Here is a 27,500-nt window from a genome sequence, read left to right as displayed (position 1 = left end):
GGCCAGTATCCTTCCTACATAAAAAAAAAAAAAAAAAAAAAAAAAAAAAATCTCTCTCTCTCTCTCTCTCTCTCTCTCTCTCTCTCTCTCTCTCTCTCTCTCTCTCTCTCTCTCTCTCTCTCTCTCTCTCTCTCTCTCTCTCTCTCTCTCTCTCTCTCTCTCTCTCTCTCTCCCTCCTGTCCCCTGTGCCACTCTCCCCAACTCGAATTACTTGCGCCACTTACTGCCTGGACTGTCCTGCTGTGGGAGACCCTGCTCCCGCGCGAACAGGCTCTCCTCGCCGAGTGTGCCAACACCTGCTGCAAGGGGCGAACCATCTAGACCTCATGTTAGCCCAACACCCACAGTTTGGGTGGCTGTTACCAATCAGTGTCTTTCATTTTACCACCCCTCAACTCTTTATGTCACCTTTAGCATTCCTAGTTTTTCACTGTTGTACTAATCTTTTATTTTATTGTTTATTTTTTATTAATTCTTATTTTATTCTATTATGTTTATTTATTTCTTGTTTTCTTTATTTCTCTATCTATTTCTTTGTTTAATTTCCTTGTTTATTATATTTATTTTCTTTATATAATTTTCTTTCTATTGATTTTCCATATTATTATTATTATTATTATTATTATTATTATTATTATTATTATTATTATTATTATTATTATTATTATTATTTATTATTTATTTTATTTTTTTTACTTATTTATTTTCTGTTGTTACTGTTCTAACTACACTTGTTTTGGTTATTGTTGTTCTTGTTATTGTTCTTGTTCTTGTTACTGTTATTATTGTTCTTATTGTTCTACTATTGTTCTTCTGTAAACTTCTGTTTTTTGATCGTATGTATAGTCTGACGCCTGCCTTGTGTGCAATAAATTTATCAAACAACCCTCTCTCTCTCTCTCTCTCTCTCTCTCTCTCTCTCTCTCTCTCTCTCTCTCTCTCTCTCTCTCTCTCTCTCTCTCTCTCTCTCTCTCTCTCTCTCTCTCTCTCTCTCTCTCTCTGGACACACTAAAGCGCTCTTTAATAACAGCTAGTGGAGCACTCATCATGCATAATGGCCCACAGACCTATACAGCTAACCAAGGAATCGCCTTGTCTCGTCCATAGAATACACGTCCGGCCTGTTTGATGAAAGGAAAAGCAAAATTATTATCGACAAAGTGTTTGGCGAAGCTCAAAGGACCATAGGCATTCATAATGCAAGGAGTATTTTCATTACTCATGCTCCTTCTCTTCCGAAACTTTACCGAACAGCGATCGACCCGCTTATTGGTGGAGCTACTTCAGTCTTGTTGCTGATTGGCAGAATTTGAAGTGGTGTTTGCTGATTGGTTCGTGTTTGTCAATTGGTTTAAGTCGTAGTGGCGGTGGTGTAGTTAATTGGCTGCGTGCATGACGGAGAGAGAGAGAGAGAGAGAGAGAGAGAGAGAGAGAGAGAGAGAGAGAGAGAGAGAGAGAGAGAGAGTTATTATTATTATAATTACTACTACTACTACTACTACTACTACTACTACTACTACTGCTGCTGCTGCTGCTGCTGCTGCTGCTGCTGCTGCTGCTGCTGCTGCTGCTGCTGCTGCTGCTGCTGCTGCTGCTGCTGCTGCTGCTACTACTACTACTACTACTACTACTACTACTACTACTACTACTACTACTACTACTACTACTACTACTACTACTACAGCTGCTGCTGCTGCTGCTACTACTACTACTACAGTGGATCCAGGCTACCTTGGTACTCGGGGTGTTGGCTGTACCTGTCTGCGCTGGTGCCATCTCAACTCAGGAGTGACCTGACCTGACCATGGCCAGCAGAGCGCTACCTGGGTGATTCACGTGCCGCACGGCCTATATGCGTTGCCAAGTGCGCCGAAAGATATTCACCGCCGTTGTACCATGAAGTCGAAAGCCATTCTAAAAAACCATACAGTCGTGTGTAACAACTTACAATCTTGAAATGATTAAGGCAAAGCATTACAACATAAGCCAGAGATGGAGGGCGTCACGTGCCTGTCGCCTGAACGTTGCCCTCAGCAATGCCACACCAGTGCGGGACAGGTGCAGCCAACACCCGAGTACCAAGTTAGTCTGGATTCACCATATTACCATTACTACTAATGATAATTATAATAATAATGATAATGATAGTAATAATAATAATAATAATAATAATAATAATAATAATAATAATATATAGTAATAATAATAATAATAATAATAATAATAATAATAATAATAATAATAATAATAGCCTACTTTTCTCGTGTATCTTCACCTCATTATCCACGCTCCAATGGTCACGCCGAGGCAGCGGTCAAGTCCGTGAAGAAGCTGATCCTCACGACCACACAGCAGGGACACCTGGACGAGGATGCGTTCGCTCGCGGGTTGCTGGAACTGCGCAACACTCCGAGGGCGGAAGGGAGATCACCTACCTCCAGCCTTCTGTTCACACCTTCTGTGAATAAACACCTGCACTGTTACCTGCGTTTCCTGTGCCCCTGCTGGTCAAGAGTCGAACATGGCGCAGTGAGTAGGATCAGGACAAGGCTGCAGTGGGTACGGCGCAGAATGGAGAAGCAGTTGGAGGCGCTGGCTGCCCTGCTAGCGCGACAGTCGGAGCAGAGTCAGGCTCTGCTAGCGCGACAGTCGGAGCAGAGTCAGGCTCGCGAGGAGCGTTTAACCCAGCTGCTGGAGAGAGTGGGGACACAAGCTCCCAGTCGCACCACGGCGAGCAATGAAGGCGAAACCACAGCCCGCAGCACGTCTACCCAGGGCGCGAGGTTCCCGACGTCCGCCACCATCATTCCTCACTTAACGGCGTCAGCATCTTTACGTGAGTTCGACACGTGGCGCCATAAGTTTGAAGGATACGTAACCCTCGCCAGGATAGACTGTCTCTCCCTGGCTGAGCAGAGGGCGGCACTCGCTGCTGTCCTAGACGACGAGTGGACCCGTACACTTCGCTACGGGATAAGCTTACCGAGAGACGCGGAGTTAAGAACCATCCTCGATGCAATGTGTGAGTACCTGCGAAGCCAGCGCAACATCATCATGGATAGAAGAGACTTCTACTCCCGCGTGCAAGAAACGCAAGAAGGTTTTGACGACTTTTTATGTGCTGTAAAGGAAATCGCCAATTTCTGTGACTTTTGCGACCAGTGCATAAACCATCAGCTGCGTGACAGAATTGTCGTTGGGACACGAGACGAAGTGGCTCTGAAACGCATGCTGGAAAACAAGAAACTCACCCTTGAAAACGCCATAGATATTTGCAGAGCATCAGAGAGCGCTAACCAGTGTAGTGCAGTACTAAGGGGCGGCTCTCACTCTTCGAGCCATGGTGTGAACGCTGTCTCGAACTACAGGAAGGGCAGTTTCGGGGGCTCAAGCCCCACGGGCTGTTATCGTTGTGGCAAAGATTGTCGCAGTGACAAAAGGGGATGCCAGGCAATAGATAAAGTGTGTCGTAACTGCGGGAAAAGAGGGCATTTTGCGAGTGTATGTCAGCAGACAGTGAGGAAACGACGAGGAGCTTCGAGGAGTTCCTCAACTGTCTCTCCTCATCGCGGTGCAGGCCCGAGGCGGGGAGCCAGTGCCAGTGTATACCAGCTCTTATCAGGCGTATACACAAAGACGGTGACGGCACGACCTGCGCCCCAGGTGCTCATTACCGCCACACATCCCGCTGGAAGAGACAAGATTACGTGGACTCCTGACTCTGGGGCCGAAACGACCGTTATTGGCCTCGACACGGCAACACTCCTTGGAATCCCGCCCTCCAGCTTGGCGCCCGCTGATGGTGATGGACTTTATGCTGCCGGTAATCACCCCCTCACCTGTGTAGGAACTTTCTCGTCGCACTTGCAACTGGGCGACAGGGAAGCTGAGACTGTTGTGAGCGTGGTGAAGGAGGTGAAGGGGGCGCTGCTTAGCTGGTACGATTCCATCGCTCTCGGAATCCTCCCCGAAGATTTTCCGGCTCAAATCCGACCGCTACGCAGGGAAGAACAGCACACCGGCAACAGCTCCATCAAGTACCCGACCGCCTCGCAGCCACCTCTATCTACGCCCACAGAAGTGATCAGCTGGCCTCATTCCTACGACCCAACGCCACAGCAGCGTGCGGGGCACGCTGCTGCTGTGATCAAGGCCTTTCCCAGCGTCTTCGAAGCAAAGGAAGGTTTACGTGCAATGGCTGGTGGATCCATGGCCATCGAGTTGACAGACGACGCTCGACCCTTCGCCGTAACGAACAGTTGGTGCTGGTCTCCTAACCATGAAGAGGCGTTTGAGAAGGTGAAACAGTGTCTCGTCAGCCCACCTGTCTTGGCATACTTCGACCCATCATTACCAACGATGCTACAAACTGACGCCTCAAGGATGCACGGATTTGGATTCGTTCTCCTGCAGAAGCACAGTGACCAGTGGAAGATGGTGCAATGCGGGTCAAGATTTGTTACAGACACAGAGAGCCGCTATGCAGTAATAGAGTTGGAAATGGCTGCAATCGTCTGGGCAGTCAGGAAATGTGGCACCTACCTGAAAGGACTCCCTCACTTCGATCTAGTGCTCGACCACCGCCCGCTGATACCTCTCCTCAATAGCAAGTTGTTGGGAGAAATAGAGAACCTGCGGCTGCAGCGCATGAGGGAGAAGCTTGCTCAGTATTCTTTCACAGCAAGCTGGCAAAAGGGATCGACACACTGTGTGCCCGACGCCCTCTCACGTGCTCCAGTACAGGACCCAGTGGAGGAAGAGGATGCTGCTACTTCTGGTGACCTCGACCCTCTCCACTCAGCGGTCATCTCAGCGTTATCTGCCACCAATGAGGACGGCGTCCGCTTAGCACCACTCCAGGATCAGACTGTGGAAATGGTACGTGCCGCAGCAGCAAGAGACGGGGAGTACTGCTTGCTCAAGAACGTCATCATCGAGGGCTTCCCTGATCATTGCCACGACCTCGATCACCGCTTGCGTACGTACTGGCCGGTGCGCAGTCTGCTGGCCGTAGACGACGACCTGGTGGTTTACGGGCCGAGGCTTCTTATTCCTCACAGCCTCCGCCGAGAAACACTAGAGCGACTCCATGACAGTCATCAGGGGATGGAGCGCACCAAGCGACGGGCCCGACAAACGGTGTACTGGCCTGGTATGGACAGAGACGTTGAGAACGTCGTTTCTGGATGCTCACTATGCCGTCCACTCCTACCAAGCCAAGCCAACGAACCTCTCTGGCAGGACACGGACACACCCAGCAGGGTGTTTGAGTCAGTTTCTGCAGACTACTTCCACGCAGCAGGCCGTACATACCTCGTGTATGTAGATCGCTTGTCTGGGTGGCCTCACGTGTCTGCATGCTCACGTCCAGCATCGGCTGATCAGCTCGTTCGTGTCCTTCGGGGTGTGTTCGCCGACACGGGCGTGCCTGTTCTCCTGAGGACTGACGGTGGACCGCAGTTCACTTCTTCATCGGTACGGCGCTTCCTGGCTCGATGGGGGGTGGAGCATCGTGTATCTTCACCTCATTATCCACGCTCCAATGGTCACGCCGAGGCAGCGGTCAAGTCCGTGAAGAAGCTGATCCTCACGACCACACAGCAGGGACACCTGGACGAGGATGCGTTCGCTCGCGGGTTGCTGGAACTGCGCAACACTCCGAGGGCGGAAGGGAGATCACCTACCTCCAGCCTTCTGTTCACACCTTCTGTGAATAAACACCTGCACTGTTACCTGCGTTTCCTGTGCCCCTGCTGGTCAAGAGTCGAACAGTAATACATATTATTATTATTATTATTATTATTATTATTATTATTATTATTATTATTATTATTATTATTACTACTACTACTACTACTACTACTACTACTACTACTACTACTACTACTACTACTACTACTACTACTACTACTACTACTACTACAACAACAACAACAGCTACTACTACTACTGCTACTACTACTACTGCTGCTGCTGCTGCTGCTGCTGCTGCTGCTGCTGCTGCTGCTGCTGCTGCCGCCGCCGCCGCCACCGCCTCTGCTGCCGCTGCCGCTTTCGATATCTAAGCACCAGCACCACCATCTCCACCTCCTCCTCCTCCTCCTCCTCCTCCTCCTCCTCCTCCTCCTCCCTCTGTCACCGTGTTGGTTGAAGACAAACACGAGCTGCAGAGAAAACAAACAAGTAAACAAACACCTGAGTGATGTCTCGGAAAAGAAAAATATATATAATGATGAAAATAAGGAAAATGGTGTGTGTGTGTGTGTGTGTGTGTGTGTGTGTGTGTGTGTGTGTGTGTGTGTGTGTGTAGGCATATGCAATAAATATCTCATATTTCTTAACAATTTTCTTTCTCTCATCTTTGTGATTTTGTTTTTGTTTTCTTTGTTTACTGCACTCCTTGCGTCTGTGTTTATCCTTTACCATCCACACTTTCCACCCTTATGTCTTCCTTCATACTTTCTTCTTTCATTTTGTTTTTCCTCCACTTTCTCCTTCATTTCATCTTCCCATTTCTTAATCTTTTCCTTCATACTTCTTTAGCCTTCCTCATCCTCAACTTCTGTATTTTTCAACCTGTATTATCTAATATTTTTTCCTCCTTTATTATCCCTTTCACCGCCCTTCCTTCATTCCTAAAATAGTCTCTTGAATCTTCTCTCTAATACATCAAAAGTAACTCTCCATCCTTTCCTTTTCTCTATCTTCTGTTTTTGTTTCTCGCACTGGTCACCTCTCACTCTTCCTCACCTTTCCTTCCCTCCCAGAACTCTTCCTTGAGTTGTTTTTCTTACTTTCCCTTCTGTAATGTACCAACATCATCTCTTCTTGATGATTTCCTCTTCCTCTTCCCTCTCTTTGTCACTCCTCACCTCTCACCACTCACGGCCTCTTCCTCCTTTCCAAAACCTTCCTTTAATTTTTACTAATATTTTCCCCTTTCTAACAGTAATAATAACTGCTTGATCATCTCTTCCTCTCCCCTCTCTTCTTCACTCATCTGTCAATAGTCACTGGCTTCCTTCAACCTTTTCTCATTTTTTCCCCTTTCTAACATCAGTACTAACTCCATAATCATTTCCTCTTCCCTGTCTCTCCCTCACTCACAACCTGTCAAAACTCACAGTGTGTTCTTCCCACACAGATTTGGAGGCGAAGGATGACAATGGTGACACTCCGTTCCATGTGGCAGTTCTCAAGGATGCGATGGAGGCCTTAGACACTTTGCTTGACTGGTAAGACTAGATTAAGACTCATTCTGAAACTCTTAGTTCTCTTATGACTTGTTTCTAAAGGCTACAAAGATGATTAGCTGCTTTCTCAAGAGTGTTTCTCCAGTTGATAATGTAGAAATCTTGTTAATCTGTCACAAGAATGGTAAAAACAGCTTTGAATAACTGTGTAACTTCAACTAGAGGCTTTTGAAAGTAGTTGAGATGCGGCACAGTGGTGTTTCAGAATATGGTCATAGGGCCCGTGTTCTGAAACTCCTCGGTCTGTCATAATGACTTACTTTCAAAGACCACTGGGATGATTAGTTGAATTCTTCCTGATGTTTTCATAATTTATGGTCTAGATCTTTGGTAAAACTATAAATATAATCATGGAAACCTCTTTGAAAACTCATATTTCTGCTAGTTGAAATAAACACTTGTATTCTGAAACACTTATCTCTAAAGGTCACAGGGATAATTAGTCAGGTTCTCATTGGTGTTTTCATAACCAATGGTCTTGACTCTTTGGTGAGCTATCCTAGAATCATGAAAACATCCTTGAAAACCAAAATTTCCGCTAGACCCTTTTATAACTAATAGAGACAAGACACTGAAACGTTTGTGAATGTGATCCCAGATTAGGTTAGGTTAGGTTATGACTACGAATCCATTTTCTAAACCATATCTAACTCATATGACCCACTGTACAATTTTTTGATCATTAGAATAGTATAGTAATTGATATACAGTAGATACACAGTAGATGGTGTTACCATATTTTGCCAGCTGTGTGAGATGAGTGTACTATTCATGTATTATAAGTAATGATGTGTATTAGGTGAGTACTCACTTCAGTGGCTTGTCTTTCTTTGCCTTGACAGTGGAGTCAACACCAGCATCACAAACTTGCAAGGAGATGCGCCCATTCATGTGGCGATAAACAACAACAAGGTGAGGCATTGCTTGTCAGAACTTTGTTTACTCTTGTCTTTAGTTTGTGTGTACCTTTTGTTTACACTTGTTATTCATGAGTTTTGTTTATCCAATATTTACAGATAATTTTTTATGCACTTGCTGTTCACACCTCATCTCTTATGTAAATATGTTGTCTTTATTTCTTGCTTATGTTTTTTGTTACATGTGTCATAAAATAAATGAGAAAACTACTGCTACTACAACTACTACTGCTGTTACTGTCATCACATACTACTACTACTACAACTACTACCACTGTTACTACTATCATGTACTACTACTACTAGTACTACTACTACTACTACTACTGTTACTGCTATCATGTACTACTACTACTACTACTACTACTACTACTACTACTACTACTACTACTACTACTACTACTACTACTACTACTACTGTTGCTACTATCATGTACTACTACTGTTGCTACTATCATGCACTACTACTACTACTAATACCACTACTACTACTACTACTACTACTACTACTACTACTACTACTACTACTACTACTACTACTACTACTGTTACTGCTATCATGTACTTCTGCTACTACTACTACTGTTACTGCTATCATGTACTACTACTGTTGCTACTATCATGTACTACTACTACTACTACTACTACTACTACTACTACTACTACTACTACTACTACTACTACTACTACTACTACTGCTATCATGTACTACTACTACTACTACTACTACTGTTACTGCTATCATGTACTACTACTACTACTACTACTACTACTACTACTACTACTACTTTTTTTGCTACTTAATAATACCTCCACCCCATGTTTATTGATGTGTCAATTAGGGGCTCCATTACTTGGAGGTCATTAGCCCCGGCTCCCGCTAATGACTGTGGCATCCAACCATATCTAATACTCTATAATATAAACATTAGTTGTTAACTATAAATTCATTCTACCTCTACTCTATCTACTCTTATGCCACTCTCCACCACTGTAGCCTCGCAGTCGAGGCCTGCTAAGTCTGCAGGTATGGGAGTGGAATGCCTTGTCCCCCTGAGACACAGGAGGGCAGATCTGAGGAGGGAGAATGAGAGACGGCACCTCATCCATGCGACGACATGGCTCCTTGGCTGGTGCTTCTTTTCTGCCATTAGGTCGGCTAGTCTTGAGTAGAAGCACTGAGCCTTGGAGCCCATCCCGCCAGATGTGGTGAAGACCAGAGGTGTGAAGCTGCCCTGGTCAACGTGTTGGATTCTCTCCCCATACGCTCGGATCTTCTCCTGCTCATTCTTGCGGTGGGCGGCCTCCAGGGAGAGTTCGTGGTGACAGGCGGCCATCGGGTCAAAGATCCGTATGTCCATGAATGCTTTCTGTCCCCTTGTCCAGAACCCTCGTGCACTGACGTCGACTCGAGCCTCGTTGGTGGTGTTGGCTGTTCTGTAGCGCAGGTGCTCGCCGTCTAGCGGCAGGAGGGTCGGTTCAGTGGAGACATCGTGGCACACCTCCCTGAGCATGCTGGCGGTCAGATCTCTCACCTCATCGTGCCTGATACATACGAATCCCCCCTTTTTGCACGTCATGGTGTGGTTGACGTCATTGGGGGAGCCACACACACAAGTACTGGGGAGTCCTTCCATCGGCCAGCCGTACCTCAGAGCAATGGCGTCGACAAATTCTTGTTTGTTGAGGCTGAAGCCCTTCGCTCTGATGGGCAGTGACGTTAGCCAGTTAGAGGCTCCCGTTTCCTGTGCAGTGAGGATTTTTCTCACTGTGGTTGCAGGCAGGATGTTTATCAGGTCTTCGAGACAGTTTCGTTGATGTTGTTGCCTATCTCTAGATATAATTCGTCCTTGCTCAGTGACTGCACTTTGGGCTATTTCACCATGTGCGTCCTGAGCAATGATCTTCTCTACATGTGGCTACTACTACTACTACTACTACTACTACTACTACTACTACTACTACTACTACTACTACTACTACTACTACTACTACTACTACTACTACTACTACTACTACTACTGTTACTACTACAACTACTACTGTTGCTGCTATCATGTACTACTACTACTACTACTACTACTACTACTACTACTACTACTACTACTACTACTACTACTTCTGTTGCTGCTATCATGTACTACTACTACTACTACTACTACTACTACTACTACTACTACTACTACTACTACTACTACTACTACTACTACTACTACTACTAGTACTACTACTGCTACTGTTGCTGCTGTCATGTACTACTACTACTACTATTTTTATTACTACTACTACTACTATTGTTGCTGCTATCATGTACTACTACTACTACTATTACTATTGTTGCTGCTATCATGTACTACTACTACTACTACTACTACTACTACTACTACTACTACTACTACTACTACTATTACTACCAGTAGTACTACTACTACTTTCAGATAAGCGTGGTGGGTCTCCTGACTCGGCGTCACCAACATGTGGACTTGTTCCAGAAAGACTCCAGAGGCCGGACACCCCTCCACCTCGCAGCACACTATGACTTTGCCCAGTGTGCCAAGGCTGTGGTGTGTGGACGCTGAGATGTGTTTAACCCCTTTTAGTGTGTGGATTCTGACCTATGCCTCCATGGTCCAGCCTGTGTCTGTTCTTGCCTTCAGTTCATGTGTGTGCTTGCTTGTTGTATCATGTCTTCAGCGTATGTGTGTGTGTGTGTGTGTGTGTGTGTGTGTGTGTGTGTGTGTGTGTGTGTGTGTGTGTGTGTGTGTGTGTGTGTTTTACCTGATTTCCATTGGTCTGATTCTCCTTTCACCACAGTCCTCCATCACTCATTCACTGTCCCACTCACTCCCTCAACATAACATGGCACACGAGTCAAATCTATGAAAAAATAATAGTTTATTATATTGAAAATGTTGTAGTACAGGCCATTGAAAATTAAACCACAGTCCTCCCTTACTCTCTCTCTCACTCACTCACCCATCCATCCCTTTAACATTATAAAATACATTAGTTAGACATGAGAAAAAAGAGTAGTTCCACTTTTAATTCACCAGGCTACAGTTACTCAAAATGAACTGAATCAGCCCTGTCATCACAAACCCCATGCACCACAACCTTCCATCACTCACTCACTCTTACACTCACTCCCTTAACATAACAAAACAAGACTCAAACCTTTGAGAAAAAGCAATTCAATATTGGAATCATCAGGTTGCAGTTGTTGAAATTTTACTTAACTTTATCACCGGTAACATCCCTTGCACCACAGCCTTCCCTTACTGATTCACTCATTCACTCCCTCATTTCCTTGGCATAAAAAAGCAGATAAATCAAACCTAAAAGAAAAAGAATATGTTTGGTATTGAAATCATCAAATTGCTGTTATTGAAAATTTATGTAATATGCAATATCACCATTATAACATAATTTTTGCATAAAAAGCACATAAATTAAACCTATAAGATAAAGATTATGTTTGATATTGAAATTATCAGGTTGCTGTTATTGAAAATTTACGTAATATACCTTATCACCATTAAAATGTCATTTTCACCACAGCCTTCCCTTAGTAACTCACTCACTCACCATCCCACTCATTTTCTTAACACAAGACACGTAAATCAAACCTTTAAGAAAATAATATGTTTATTTTGAAATCATCAGGTTACAGTTTGTGAAAATTTACTGAATCCATCATATTATCACTAGCATCACTTCCACCACTGCCTTTCCTTACTGACTCACTCTCTCACCCACCCATGCAATCCCTTAACAAGACATGAATTAAACCTGTGAGAAAAAATACATACTTTATATAAATCATTAGGTTGCAGTCATTGAAAATTTACTAAAACCTCCTTATCACCACTATAACATCACTTTCACCACAGCCTTCCCTTAATGACTGACTCCCTCCCTCTGCCACTCACAGTTGGAGAGTCCAGGCTTCAACAGGTGCCCAAATGAAGCATGCAACTATGGCTACCACCCCATCCACCTGGCAGCGCGCAATGCCTCCGTGGGAGTGCTGGAGGCACTGCTCAGGTTTGCGGACAGTCGAGGGTGCATCAGGGAGAAGATGATCACTATACCTGACCTGGAGGGGAACGTGCCACTACACCTGGCTGTCCACGGGGGAGAAATCAAGGTGAGATAGGTCTGTGTGTGTGTTAAGTTTTATCCAGTTTGATTTTTTTTCCTTCCACTTTTCGTAAATTTAGTGAATAACACAAAAGATTAGTCTTATCTTGGAATATTTTCTCATCTGTGCTTCTGTTCATTGTTCTTATCCTCCTCCTCCTCTTCTTTTTTTCCTTTTTTTTGTGGCTTTGCTTCCCCTTTTTTCTCCTTTGACATGACCTCCACAAATCTTATTGCTGTCCTCCTCCTCCTCCTCCTCCTGGACTTTCTTCTCTTTCTGCCAGTCCAGGGTAGGTGAGGAGGATCCTTTGTCTTTACTCTCCCATGTCTCTCAGTTTGGCTGAAATAGTACATTGTGTATCATAAACAATCTTGCAAGAACCAAAAGTTCTACTATTGTTTGTTCTTCCTTTGTGTTCCATCGTGATCTTATGTGTTCCTCTGTGTTGCCCTCTGTGTTTCTCCTCGTCCTGCTCCCCCCTCGCCCCTTCCAGGCAGTGGAGCTGTGCCTGCGAAATGGTGCCCTCATCTCTACTCAGCAGCATGACTCCTCCACTCCAGTCCATCTTGCCTGCTCTCAAGGCTCCTATGATATTGTCAAGCTTATGTTTACTCTACAGCCTCAGGAGGTGAGTGGTGGTGGTGGTGGTGGTGTCTAGGTGATATGATGTGTTGTGGGAGTTATAGGTATCTATTGTTGTAGTTTATATCATTTATTTATTATTTGATCTCTCCCTACACAGAAGAAGAAGGCGTTGGCCACCCAGGATGCCCAGGGCATGAGTCCCCTCCACTGTGCTGCAATGTTTGACCACCCACAGCTGGTGGCCTACCTTCTTGATGAGGTCAGGTGGCATACACACACACACACACACACACACACACACACACACACACACACACACACACACACACACACACACACACACACACACACACACACACACACACTATCTCAGTAATAACTTCCTCACCAGTCACTTGGGTTGTCAGTCATGCATGTGACAGGTATAAATTTTTACAAATTTTCTTCACTCTGTCCTCACTGGCAACCTTCCTCATTCCTCAGGGTGCAGATATAGACATGGTGGACAAGGAGCACAGGTCACCGCTACTCCTCGCTGCAGCTCACAGAGGCTGGCGGAGCATTGGTGTGCTGCTGTCACATGGTGCTGACCTCACTATCAGGGACTCCAACCACAAGAACATTCTGCATGTGGTGGTGATGTCTGGAGGATGTCTCATTGAGCTCCTTTCCCTCAACCAGGCGCAGGAGTCTTGGGTGAGTGTGTCGTGCTCTTGTCTTCTTTCCCCTTTCCTCATTACATTTCGCCACAGCCAGTCACGTCTTTCCACCTGCTCTTACATCATCTGTTACACTCATCACCCATGTTTTCCTTCTCTTCATCTATAAACCTTTTCTTTGGTCTCCCTCTCTTCCACAAGAACATTCTAAAGAACATTCTACATGTGGTGGTGATGTCTGGGGGATGTCTCATTGAGCCATCTCTTCTACAATAATATTCTGCATGTGGTGGTGATGTCTCATGTTTTCATTCTCTTCATCTATAGACCTTCTCTTTGGTCTCCCTCTCTTCCTGGTGAGCTCATCTCCAGCATCTTACTCCCCACATCTCTTCTCTGCACATGTGCAGACCACCTATCTTTGTCACAAATAAGCACTGTTCATGTAGTGTGCTCACTTCTAAGTACTCTTCCCTATCACTCTTGTTGTAATATGTGCTAAAGGTGAATAAGGTAAGGAGAGGGATGAATGATAAAGAATAAGAGAAGAGAGGTTATAATGACAATCACAAGAACATGCACTCATTCACCACATGAAGTTTTATTTATTATTTTTCTGCTGTAGTTATATTATAAGTCTGTCTTCTTTTGATATTTATCTATATCTCTATCATTCTCTTCATCATTTACTTGTTTGACCATTTTCATTGGAAGTTGATATATATTTTTTCTTTCTAATTCTTTGCTTTTAACATCTTATCTACATATTTTCTGGTTTATCTTCATTGCAAGCTTCTCTTTCTGTCCTCTGATCCCCCCTCACCCCATATCTCTCTCTCTCTCTCTCTCTCTCTCTCTCTCTCTCTCTCTCTCTCTCTCTCTCTCTCTCTCTCTCTCTCTCTCTCTCTCTCTCTCTCTCTCTCTCTCTCTCTCTCTCTCTCTCTCTCTCTCTCTCTCTCTCTCTCTCTCTCTCTCTCTCATCACCACCTTCTAAAGAACCTTCCCTTCCGTCCCTGAGCAGTGGAAATCAAGAATCACCCACATGCTGAATGAACAAGACTCCCTAGGCTGGTCTCCCCTGCACCACGCCTCCAGGGCTGGCCAGATCAGCTCCCTTGCCTATCTCCTGCGACTCGGGGCATCCGTCAGAACCAAGGACAAGAGGAATGAGAGTCCTTTGCATTTTGCTGCCAAGTGAGTGTGAGGTTGAGCATGTGCTGGTGTGGGTTTGCCATTGTGTATAGGTACTTTGCCATTTCACACTGAAAGCAGACACATCAAATCTTGCACAAGTTTGAATATGTTTGTAATTACATTCATCAACTTTATTTATGTCCTGTGCAGCAATTTGTAACACATTTGTTATTGATTTTCATAAGTGGAGTAAACACCATCCAAAACACAAACCTATGGTCATAGTCTGCCACATGTTCAAACACATACAATGTTGCACTGCAGCTTTCACACAAAATTTTACAGTAACTTTCTTCAGTCATCTGCTCATACTTCCTTCCATGAATTATATGTAATTTCTGTATACACATTACTGCTATTCATGACTTGCATAAATATCATTTAAATGTAAGTGACAAATATAAGAAATTCATTCTTCATCCATTCCCTTCCCCCACAGACAGACAACAGAGAGAGAGAGAGAGAGAGAGAGAGAGAGAGAGAGAGAGAGAGAGAGAGAGAGAGAGAGAGAGAGAGAGAGAGAGAGAGAGAGAGAGAGAGAGAGAGAGAGAGAGAGAGAGAGAGAGAGATAGATGAAAAATATGTTTGCTGTATTGAAGTCACTTAGTTTTTTTATGATAAATCTGTACCTCTGGTGGTGTTTACGGGACTGTGAATATCAATACTACACATACAGAAACTGCAAATCATGGTAGGAAGTAAAAATAGATGATTGAGGAAAGTAATTGCAAGGAAATTTAATTTGAAAGCCACAGTGCAATGTTTTGAGTGAGTGTGGCACAAATGCAGGAATTGAAATCACCAACATTTTGATGAAAGGTGTGTTTCCATTGGTGGAAAGTAATTACAAATGATTATGTCACTCAGAGTTGTAGTGAAAGGCTTGCTGTGTCTGCTGTCAGCAGGACATGGCGTGACTGTTGGGCAGCTGTGATGTCAGCAGTGTTGGGAGTATTTCATGTAGGCCGAGCAACTTAGTAATGTATGAAGAATGTGAATAATGCTCCTGTTTTGAGTCAGTGGGAAGGTGTGTAATGAGCAATTTTCAGGTATGGGCGTTACAACACTGTGCGGCAGCTGGTGGAGTCCCTGAATGGCTTCCTGATTCTGAATGAGTGCAATGATGAGGGAAAGACAGCGCTGCACATTGCCAGTGAGGAAGGTGAGGACTGCTGCTGCACACATGTTGATGGCCATCTTTCTGTGACATACTTTTCCTCTGCTTTCTCATCTACTCTAGCTTCCTTTTATACTATTCCTCCTCTATTTCATTTTTTAAAATTATCTTTATTATCATTATCATAAACACCATCACACTTCATTTATCCTCCCCATATCTACTTTCAACCCCCTTTGGTCTGTATGCCTGCCAGGACACACACGCGTGGTGCAGCTGCTCCTGGGGAAGGGTGCACTGCTCCACCGTGACCACCAGGGCCGCACTCCCCTCCACCTGGCTGCGGAAGGAGGTCATCTGGCCACGCTGACAGCCATCCTTGCGGTCCACTCACACACACTTGACCAGACTGATAAAGAAGGAGTGAGTGAGGGGTGGCAAAGATGATAAGTGGTGGAAGATGGGATGTGTGGGAGGGGATGAAAGCCTGGGGTGATGATATCTCCTTTCTTGAGTGTCTAATCTCAATCATCCTTTCCCTCTTTAATCCAAAACTTGGTGCATGATGAGGAGTGACATGAGAGAGAATGAAAGGCTGGAGTGATGATGATTCCTTTACTTTCTTTCCTTCCTTTCCTCAACCGTCTATTCTCTCTATCCCAGAACATGATGATAGATAGGTAGTGGCATGTGGGAGGAGAATGAAAGGCTAGAATGATGATAATTTCTTTACTTTCTTTACTTTCTAATCTAAACCGTTCTTTCTTTTTATCCCAGAACATGATAAGAGTGGGAGAAAATGAAAGGTGATGAAGATTTTTTTTTTTTTTGTTATTGTCATATCTCAAGCATCCATTCTCTTCCTCCCAGAACACACCCCTACACTTGGCTGTCTGCGCTAACAAGCCAGAGGTGGTGAGTCAGCTGATGACACTGAACTGTAAGCTGGTAGAGAACAACAGCAAATGTACACCCATTGACATCGCCCTCCACTACAAGCTGTTTGAGGCGTCCCTGGCCCTCGTCACACATCCCAGGGGGTGAGACAGAGAGAGAGAGAGAGAGAGAGATTTTGTTTTCCTCTATTTTTATTTAGTCAATATTTTTTTCTCTATAAGACTTTATCCTCAAACTTTCTCATTACCTCTTTCTCTCCTCCTCCTCCTCCTCCTCCCCCTCCTCCTCCTGCTCCTCCTCCTCCTCCTCCTCCTCCTCCTCCTCCTCCTCCTCCTCCTCCTCCTCCTCCTCCTCCTCCTCCTCCTCCTCCTCCTCCTCCTCCTCCTCCACACTGATGCTACCCTCACCAACAGGCCTAACGAGGTGTTGTCAACATCGAGTCAGCTGAATGGGTGTATCTGCATGGCCCTGATCCGCACACTGCCCCGTGTGTTTGAGGCGGTGCTGGACCAGGCCATCGTGAGGGCCAACGTCAAGGAAACCTCCAGGAATTTCTTTGTGAGTCTAGGATAAGCTTGTATTTTGAAACACTTCCACGCTACATCCAGACTACTTTCAAAAGGCTATAGTTGAAGTTATGTGGGTTTTTAAGGGTGCTGTTGCAGTTCTAGTGATAGATTAACTAGATTTCTGCATTATTAACAGGAGAAACATTCATGATAATCCAGCTAAGCATCTTTGTGGTCTTTGAAATGGGTTTTTAAGGGTGTTTTTTTGCAGTTCTAGTGACAGATTAACAAGATTTCTACATTAATAGCATTAGAAACTTGTGTGAGAACCCAGCTAATCATCTCTGTGGCCCTTGAAAATAGTCGTGGTGAGAAAGCAAAATGTTTCAGAACACAGGCTTAGGATAGACCTGTTTTTGCTCCATCATAAGGATTATTTGGAAAGCCCACAGGTTCTCATGGGAATATTTTTCCATTTCTTTAATCTATCACTGGAATCATGAAACTATCCCTGAAAATCCCCCAAAAATGTACCAGAACCTCTTAAAAGTAGTGAACATAAAAAAACATTTGAGGATGTGGGTCAGAATCAGTAAACATCATGCAGAGGTCAGGTTAAATGTGACTTTGATTTAGTTTGCAAGTTTATTAAATAAAAAAACTGAATTAAAAGGATTGGGGTGGGAGAATAGGATAAGATAGCATAAAGTGCATGCAAATTTAAAAAATTTTGTCTAACTTGAGAGGGTCGGAGAGGCCACACTTGCGTCACTCATGTCATTGTTTTTCGTATGGAGTTTATAATTTTGTTAAATAGATAAGTAGGACTACAAGGAGAGATAGGAGAAGATAGAGGATGAAGTGCATGAAAAATAAGGGGATTGATGTCTAATCAAAGAAATTGAGAGAGGTCACACTCAGGTCATTCACTTCCTTGGCAGATCAAGTACTCGTTCTACCCCTTCGAGATGAACAAGGAGCAGCTGGAGGGAGAGCGGATCAGGAAAAAGGACCCAAAGTTCAGGCCACTACCTCTCTATGCCTGCAATGTGAGTGGATGTGGATGGTTCAGTGGATAGTTGAATTTTGAAGCTTGTACTATGTAATGATTTGCTTTGAAATACATAAACACTAGAGAGAAAAAAAAAGATGGGTTTGCTATGAGGGTGATGGCATGTCTTGGATGATTGAGTGGTTGGCTTGGATTGTTGAGTGGATGAAATGAATGGTTGAGTGGAAGGCATGGATGGTTGAGTGGGTGACTTGGATGATTGAGTAAATGGCTTGAACAATTGAGTGGATGAAATGGATGATTGAGTAGATGTGGATGATTGAATGGATGGCATTGTATTCTTTTCTTATATATATATATATATATATATATATATATATATATATATATATATATATATATATATATATATATATATATATATATATATATATATATATATATATATCATAGCTTAGCTTCCACTGTGCTTGTAATAATAATACTGTAATAATAATAATAATAATAATAATAATAATGATAATAATAATAATAATAATAATAATAATAATAATAATAATAATAATAATAATAACAATAATAAAAAAAAATAGATAATAATAATAATAATAAGTTACCTCATCCTAGGCCATGGTGGACTGCAGAAGAGTGGAGTTGTTGATGCATCCACTTACCCAAACCTTTCTGGAGATGAAGTGGCGAGCATATGGGAAGTACATCCACTTGTCCTTCCTCATCATTTACCTGGTGTTTCTCTTCCTTGTCACCTTTTTTGCCCTTGGATACCTGGGCCACAGCATCCACATGGTTCCTGCTAACTTCACCACCTCCTCCACCTTGTACTCTTCCACCACTCCCTGCACACCTCAATTTGTTTATGAGGTGAGTGCTTGATTAAAGGTGAGGTTTTTAGAGTGCAAGCTGCAACTGCACTAAGGAAACTTGCAGAGAGGACAGGGGAAGGTCAGCAGCACTTCCCCCCACCCTGGCAGTGATGGTGATGATAAAATGTAGTATGGTAATAATTATGGTGATGTGAGACAGTAATGGTTGTAGGTATAAGAGGTGATGATGAAAGATAGTAAGGAGTACCAATGGTAATAATGACAAGGAGGGGCTGCCATGCCACAGTGGCAATACTTGTGCATGTAGGCTGGTGGGTCTTGATGCTGGGTGTGGGGTAGTGTGTGGTGTTGTTGCTCAGACTTTTTGACCTTTTCCATTTGTGTTTTTTTTGTAATGTAATGAGTGATGAGATTGGTAGTGAATGAAGGTGGTATCAGTGATGGTGCATGAGAACAGTAGTAATAATGGTGATAATGATAGTTATGGTGTTGTGTGCTGCTTGCTCCCACAGCCACAGGAAGCCTCAGGGTGTATCTACTTCTCTGCCGTGGCCATCCTGGTGTTTGCTGTGCTCAACATCCTCAAGGAGCTGGTGCAGCTTTACCATCACAAGCTAAAGGTACAGAGGTGTGCTCCTCCTCCTCCTCCTCCTCCTCCTCCTCCTCCTCCTCAAAAGTAAATTAGATAAGTTTTATAAAGAAAATGGTTTCCGATAATTTTTTTTTATAGCGATAGTTTTTTTTTTTTTTATGTAGGAAGGACACTGGCTAAGGGCAACAAAAATCCAATAAAAAAAAAATGACCACTGAAATGCCAGTCCCATAAAAGGGTCAAAGCAGTGGTAAAAAAATTCATGAATGTGTCTTGAAACCTCCCTCTTGAAGGAATTCAAGTCATAGGAAGGTGGAAATACAGAAGCATGCAGGGAGTTCCAGAGTTTACCAGAGAAAGGGATGAATGATTGAGAATACTGGTTAACTCTTGCATTAGAGAGGTGGACAGAATAGGGGTGAGAGAAAGAAGAAAGTCTTGCACAGCGAGGCCGTGGGAGGAAGGGAGGCATGCAGTTAGCAAGATCAGAAGAGCAGTTAGGAAAACCAGATGATCACCAGTAGAGTGGCCTTGACGGAACCCATACTGGTGATCAGGTAGAAGGTTGTGAAGTGATAGATGTTTAAGAATCTTCCTGTTGAGGATAGATTCAAAAACTTTAGATAGGCAAGAAATTAAAGCAATAGGACGGTAGTTTGAGGGATTAGAATGGTCACCCTTTTTAGGAACAGGTTGAATGTAGGCAAACTTCCAGCAAGAAGAGAAGGTTGATGTTGACAGACAGAGCTGAAAGAGTTTGACTAGGCAAGGTGCAAGCATGAAGGCACAGTTTCAGAGAACAATAGGAGAGACCTCATCAGGTCCATAAGCCTTCCGAGGGTTTAGGCCAGCGAGGGCATGGAAAACATCATTGCAAAGGACTTTAATAGGTAGCATGAAATAGTCAAAGGGTGGAGGAGAGAGAGGAACAAACCCAGAATTGTCCAAGGTAGAGTTTTTAGCAAAGGTTAGAGCAGAGTTCAGCTTTACAAATAGATGTGATGGCAGTGGTGCCATCTGGTTGAAATAAAGGAGGGAAAGAAGAAGAAGCAAAGTTATTGGAGATGTTTTTGGCTAGATGCCAGAAGTCATAAGGGGAGTTAGATCTTGAAAGGTTTTGACACTTTCTGTTAATGAAAGAGTTTTTGGCTAGTTGGAGAACAGACTTGGCATGGTTCCGGGCAGAAATATAAAGTGCATAAGATTCTGGTGATGGAAGGCTTAAGTACCTTTTGTGGGCCACCTCTCTATCATGTATAGCATGAGAACAAGCTGTGTTAAACCAAGGTTTAGAAGGTTTAGGACGAGAAAAAGAGTGAGGAATGTACGCCTCCATGCCAGATAGTTACGCTAGATCTCTTCTTTCCCCATCTTTCCTATATAAATTTCCCCGATTGTTCCTCTCAGCAATCGGGGTGAACTTTTTGTTTTATATCTTGCCGGGTAATGCCGGAGGGAGTGGCGGGTGGGGAGGGGCTTCTGTTCTATCCTTGCCTAAGCTATATACTAAGTATATAGCTTATTATAGATGTAGTATAGTGAATTAGTGACCTCGTCATAGGTCGCAAGGCCTCCTGTCACTTGTCTTTCCTATGTATTCCTATGTATTCCTCCTCCTCCTCCTCCTCGTGCCCTTCCGCTTGTGTGGAGCAGACATGTTGTGACCTGACCTACGCAGGATCAGCAGCCCATATCATTAAACCACCAGTCACTAAGTTTATTTTATTTTACCTGTTCTATTTTCCTGTACAGCTCAGACTCCATACAAATTACACAACACTTCTTGACACAAACACAGTGATACATTTGTTAGATATCAGTTCTAGGTCTCCATCTATTTTCACCTGTTCGTCTGTTTCTAGTAGTACTTTTATTGTCTTTGTACTTGTAGCATGGGTACTTTTTCTTTCTCTATTTTTAAATTGTCCTGTTGTGAGATAATTGTTTGTTGTTCTCCCTTGTTTTGTGATACTTTTATTACAGGAATCTTGTGAGACTCCACAGCTGAAATTCCCCTGGGAGTTGTCTGGCCCCACCTGCACACCATCTCCTCTCCAGAGACCGGATTAGTACGCAGCACCTCTTGACCGCTGATCCCTTAATTACTTTTAAATTCCCATCTCTCCAACTGTCATAGCTTTCACATTCTATACTACTGCATTGAAAATGCCTTCTGATTTAAAATCTTGCTGAGATTGCAGTGGGAGGTTTGCCAAGCAGTACTTCAGTGACTATTTCTCAAGACCTGTTTGCAGACTGTGTGACACACGATCACGCCTTGAAGAAGCACTGGCAGAAGGAAACAGAAGGTATACCAAATTAAAAAACAGTTTTGACTCTCTACAGCAATTCATCACAGCAAATGTGGGTATGGGCGCGGGCACGGACATGAGACAACAGCTGCTGACCCCTGCCACGCAGCGACACTCCACCCCTCTGTGAGCCTCTCCTGCCTCACCTGTTTCCTCACCTGATCCTTCCCTCTCACAAGACGCACCCCTCACCCAGGTCAGGAATGGATCAAAACAATACATGCGCCGCATCCACCTCCCCACCACGATATATAACCGTTTTTCTATCCTGACTGAACAGATAGATGAACCAGAAGAGACCAGGCTTGTAGAAGATTCGATCCTCCGAGGACAGCTGGTGGAATTTTGTGGAAGAGTCCCGTCTCACAGGAGGAGGTACTGTCTCCTTGGAGTCTCCCTAGGGGACATCACTGCTGCCATCGAGGACGCAACCAAGGATGCCACTACTAACACTCTTTATGTTATCCACGCAGGCACAAATGATGTCCAGCGGATACGATCAGAAGAACTGATGGGGTAATACAAGGAAATGATTTGCAAGTATAAGACTAAATCAAATAATATTATAATTTCAGGCATTCTCCCAAGGTTCATTGATCATGCGAACACAAGGTTCTACAACATTGTGTTCAGTATAAATAACAAATTAAACACTCTCTGCCAACAGGAAAATGTGGAGTATCTCAACATGTGGAATGATTTTTATAATGAACACAGACTCTTCCAGAGAGACGGCCTTCATCTGAACGCTGTGGGAGCAGCCATGATGGGCAGACAAATCCATGAAAAAGTTTGCCTCCACAGATCAAAAAATGCTCGGGCACCAGCAATAGGACCAGTGTTGTACAACAAACACTAACGAAATTATTTCATCCACAGGTTCAGACAAGATCAGAGCTTGTTACTTCAATGCCCGTAGTTTACAAAATAAATTAAATGAGCTGCAAGCTCTTATTTATCTTGAAAATTATGACATCATAGGCGTCACGGAAACGTGGATAAATTCATCAAGCAGAGATTACTTAGCTGAGTACTCGCTCCCTGGCTACGCCATTTTTAGCTGCGAGAGAACTCGCTGTGAGGGAGGGGGTGTTATGTTTTACGTAAAAAGTAATCTTCATCCGCGTTTACTCCCAACCCCAACCATTGCTAATATAGACGTCACTTTCATCCAGTTAGAAAATAAATCTCGTAAAATAACATTATGTCTCGTCTATTGTCCTCCAGCCCAGTCACCCGCTACAGACAAAAAACTTTATGATCTTATCGCAGACATTTCTGCGTTAATAATTGCATTATTATGGGGGACTTTAATCTTCCAGTCACGAGGTGGGATGAACCACTGACGGCTCACGCGGGCCAGCATCTCTTTGGGTGTATACTTGAAAGCTCCCTCCACCAGCACGTCATGCATCCGAAGAGAGGTAACAATATCCTAGATATTGATTTAACAACTGGTAAAGAGTCAATAAAAGACGTAAAAATTGGACGTAGCTTATTTTTCACCATAAATTTTAACAAAGCTAAAGTAAGCGAAAGTAAAGAAAAAGTGCCAGACTATCAGCATGCTAACTTTGAGAGACTTAGCATGCAGCTTGCATCCATAGACTGGAATGAACTGCTGGGAACACCAGACATTAACAAAGCATGGGAAGTGTTTGCTAAAAAGTTAAATGAAACTGTGATTTTGTGTGTACCGCAACGAAACAGATGGAAGGTAAAAAACACCAAACTGAAATGGTGGAATATTGAAATCAGATGCTACCTTCTGGCTAAGAAAAATGTGTACCACAAATACATATTAACACAAAATAATAATGATAAACTAGAGCACGACAGATTGCGTAGAAAAACTAAAAAGCTGATCAAATGCAGCAAAAAATCTGTTGAAGCTCAGATAGCGAACTCATGTAAGATGAACCCAAAAGAGTTTTACAGCTATGTAAAAACAAAAAGGGTTTTAACATCAACGATTGGTCCACTAATAACAGAAAATGACAAAAAAATAGAAAGCGAGACAGACATGGCGAACACTCTGAATGAGTACTTTTCAACAGTCTTCATGACTGAGGATGTTTAGGGCAGTCTGCCGACCCCCACAACTCAATCACGAGGCACCACGCTGCCGGACTTCACCATCACAGAAAGTGGAATCCTCTCGGTCACGAAGAGCATGGATGTAAACAAAACATCCAGGCCAGACAAGATATCACCCAGGCTTCTTAAAGAAGCAAGAAATGAGCTTGTGAAACCGCTTATGATTTTATTCAATAAAACTTACTAGTGGGTAAAGTTTCCCACAAATGGAAACTAGCAAATGTCACGCCAATCTTTAAAAAAAGGAAATAAATCTCTCCCAGCCAATTACAGACTGATTAGTCTCACTTCAGTAGTATGCAAGCTGATGGAAACAATAATCAGAGATAAAATTGTTAAATATTTTGAAGAAAATAAAATCTTAAAGGATTCGCAACACGGTTTCAGAACCAAGCGTTCCTGCTTAACGAAATTACTAGACTTCTTTTATGAAGTATTTAACTCGTATGACGAGACAAAAGCTGTTGATATTATCTATCTTGATTTCCAGAAAGCTTTCGACACTGTTCCCCATAAGAGACTCATCAGTAAAGTAAAAACTCATGGCATTGCCGGAAACACCCTGAAATGACTGAGAGACTGGCTCTCTGACAGAAAACAGCGTGTTGTGATAAATGGAAAAGGGTCAGAGTGGCAAAAGGTAAATAGTGGCGTTCCTCAAGGCTCTGTATTAGGACCAGTACTTTTTATAATATACATTGATGATATTGATGAAGGGATAAATTACAAAATAAGTAAATTTGCAGACGACACCAAAATAACAAGTAGAGTAACGTCTGTGTCACAATGACAGGAACTGCAGTGTGACCTAAATAAACTAACAAGATGTGCAGAAAATGGCAGATGAGATTCAGTATAGAAAAGCGTAAAATTCTACATATCGGAAGCAACAATGTTCAGGCGAGATATGTAATGAATAACATGCCACTGTCAAGTACCGATAAAGAAAAAGATCTTGGTGTCATTGTATCAAATGACCTAAAGCTGAGTCAGCGCTGCATAGAAACAGTAAAGACGGCAAATAAATTAGTAGTTCATTGGAAGAACCTTTGAATTTAAATCAGAAAAGGCTATACTTGCCTTATATAACTCACTGGTGTGCTTTCATCTAGAATACTGTGTACAGTTCTGGTCACCATATTACAAAAAAGACATTGAAAAACTAGAAAAGATACAGCACAGAGATGAGCAATAAGATGGTTCCAAAATTGCGCAATAAGCCGTATGAGGAACGACTGGAAGACCTAAACCTATTTAGTTTAACAAAGCGCAGGATAAGAGGAGACCTAATTGAAGTGTTCAAGATTTTCAAAGGATATAGTAACATTGATGCACATAAGTATTTTACCATTGATCATTCTAACCTAACAAGAAATAACGGATTCAAGATTATACCCAAACGTTTTAAATCTCACGAGACCAAACATTTTTTCTTTAATCGCAAAGTAAATATATGGAATAAACTTCCTGCAGAAATTGTGAACAGCAATAATATTGAATCATTCAAAAATAATGTAGACAAATATTTAAAAGCAAATTCCCAACAAGCTCTCTTCTTGTCCAAATACTTACTAAATTCACTAATATACCTCTTATTTTACAGACACCAGTTTTATTAATTGTATTAACTTTCAGATAGGCGTATAGAGTTCACCGTAGGGTGAATAGTAGAACTTCCTTTCATCCTTTCCTATGAAAATTTTCATGTCAGTTTTTCCATACTGCATGGTACTTTTCCCAACTATTTCCATGCCAGCACAAGCTGGAGGGAGTGGTGGGTGGGGAGGAGCCTTCTGCTATGCTGTCCTGCCTCTCTTCCCCATAGCTAGTTAGAAGTAGTTACCAAACAGCCTTGCAAGGACCAAAAGGTCCTCCTCCTTCTCCTCCTCTTCTCTGTGGAATGTTTTGCTAATTATAAACTTACAGGGATTTCCGCCTTACATTTTTTTTTATTATTATTATTATTATTATTATTTTTTTTTTTTTTATGTAAGAGTGCCACTGTCCAAGGGCAACAAAAATTTGGAATAAAAAAGGCTCACTTAAATGTCAGTTACCAAAGAAGAAATGCTAAGTAGAATGATCAAATAATAGAGGATAAGTGTCATGAAATCTCCCTCTTGAAAGAATTCAAATCATGGGAAGGAGGAAATACAGAAGAAGACAGGGAGTTTCAGAGTTTACCAGAGAAAGGGATGAATGATTGAGAATACTCGTCAACTCTTGTATTAGAGATGTGGACAGAATAGGGGTGAGAGAAGGAAGAAAGTCTTGTGCAGCAAGACCACAGGAGGAGGGGAGGCATGCAGTTAACAAGATCAGAAGAGCAGTTGGCATGAAAATAGCAGTAGAAGATAGCAAGAAATGCAACACTACATCAATGAGAGAGAAGCTGAAGACAGTCAGTTAGAGGAGAGGAATTGATAAAGCAAAATACTTTTGATTCCTTCCTGTGTAAAAGAGCGGTATGAGTGGAATCCCCCTCCATACATGCCAATCATCATCTAGTCAATCATCCTGTCAGGTAGTCAGTCAGTCAATCTGTCAGTCAATCAGTTAGTCATTCAATCAGCCAACTAACCAATCAGCCTTTCATTCAGCCAGTCGATCATTCAGTTAGGCAATCAACTCTTTAAGTGTTTCAATCACCCCTTCACCTGGTCAATCATTCAAGCAGTCAGTTGGCAAGCAATTCTCTTCACACTCTTTTGTCCTTCTTTCCATTATTTCTCAGACAGTCATTCAATATTCCAGTTACTCAGTTAACCCTTTGACTGCCACTTGGTACACTTTTCCTTAATTACTAATCACTCTCAGACATCTTTACTTGTTTTAAAGCCACATCCAATCTTTGAACTGGGAAGGAATTGCAAAATATTTTTTTTTATTGCCAACTTTCTTGTAGATGCTTATAAAGGCTTTATGCACTACTTCTGGTGCTGTCAATTGTCTTATGTCACAGTGAAAGGGTTAAGTCTTACTCCTAACCTTTACTTTCTTCACCACCACCACTGCCACCACATCCACAGTACCTAGCAGAGGGGATCAACATGGTGGAGTGGACCATGTACCTCACCTCGACTTGCATGGTACTGCCAGTCATTGTGGGTGGTGAATGGAAGGCCCAACAGTTCAACTCTGCCTCCCTTGCTGTCTTCACTGCCTGGTTCACCCTCCTGCTGTACTTCCAGAGGTGAGGGAATCAAGATAGAGAAGGGAGGTCTTGCATTTAAGTGAAGCATGAATGGGAATGGACAGGGAGGGAAAAGAGAGGAAAAAAGGGGCTATTCTTGGTGGCTGTTTAAGGATGGCATGGAATGAGAGAGAGAGAGAGAGAGAGAGAGAGAGAGAGAGAGAGAGAGAGAGAGAG

The 27,500-nt window shown here is 43.0% G+C and overlaps 1 protein-coding gene across 5 annotated transcripts in view; it reads left to right on the top strand.

Annotated features, from left to right (window-relative positions):
* The window catches only part of LOC135091636 (transient receptor potential cation channel subfamily A member 1-like), a 76,423-nt gene that overhangs the window by 40,614 nt on the left and 8,309 nt on the right, over positions 1-27,500 (top strand). For all 5 annotated transcript variants that reach the window (XR_010262581.1, XM_063989418.1, XM_063989416.1 and 2 more), the window contains 16 exons: positions 7,145-7,235; positions 8,096-8,165; positions 10,609-10,734; positions 12,102-12,317; positions 12,805-12,939; positions 13,054-13,155; positions 13,380-13,592; positions 14,577-14,749; positions 15,799-15,911; positions 16,123-16,289; positions 16,737-16,906; positions 17,177-17,321; positions 18,214-18,321; positions 18,912-19,166; positions 19,642-19,749; positions 27,160-27,323. Coding sequence is in view for 4 of the 5 variants with exons in the window: in XM_063989418.1 (XP_063845488.1) it covers positions 7,145-7,235; positions 8,096-8,165; positions 10,609-10,734; positions 12,102-12,317; positions 12,805-12,939; positions 13,054-13,155; positions 13,380-13,592; positions 14,577-14,749; positions 15,799-15,911; positions 16,123-16,289; positions 16,737-16,906; positions 17,177-17,321; positions 18,214-18,321; positions 18,912-19,166; positions 19,642-19,749; positions 27,160-27,323 (2,356 nt within the window). In the remaining variant the exon portion in view is untranslated. The remainder of the gene's footprint in view (positions 1-7,144; positions 7,236-8,095; positions 8,166-10,608; positions 10,735-12,101; positions 12,318-12,804; positions 12,940-13,053; positions 13,156-13,379; positions 13,593-14,576; positions 14,750-15,798; positions 15,912-16,122; positions 16,290-16,736; positions 16,907-17,176; positions 17,322-18,213; positions 18,322-18,911; positions 19,167-19,641; positions 19,750-27,159; positions 27,324-27,500) is intronic.

This window comes from Scylla paramamosain, chromosome 38, assembly GCF_035594125.1.
Source record: "Scylla paramamosain isolate STU-SP2022 chromosome 38, ASM3559412v1, whole genome shotgun sequence".
NCBI lineage: Eukaryota > Metazoa > Arthropoda > Malacostraca > Decapoda > Portunidae > Scylla > Scylla paramamosain.
Note: the sequence above shows the minus strand (reverse complement) of the source record. Positions and strands in the feature narration are given on the sequence as shown.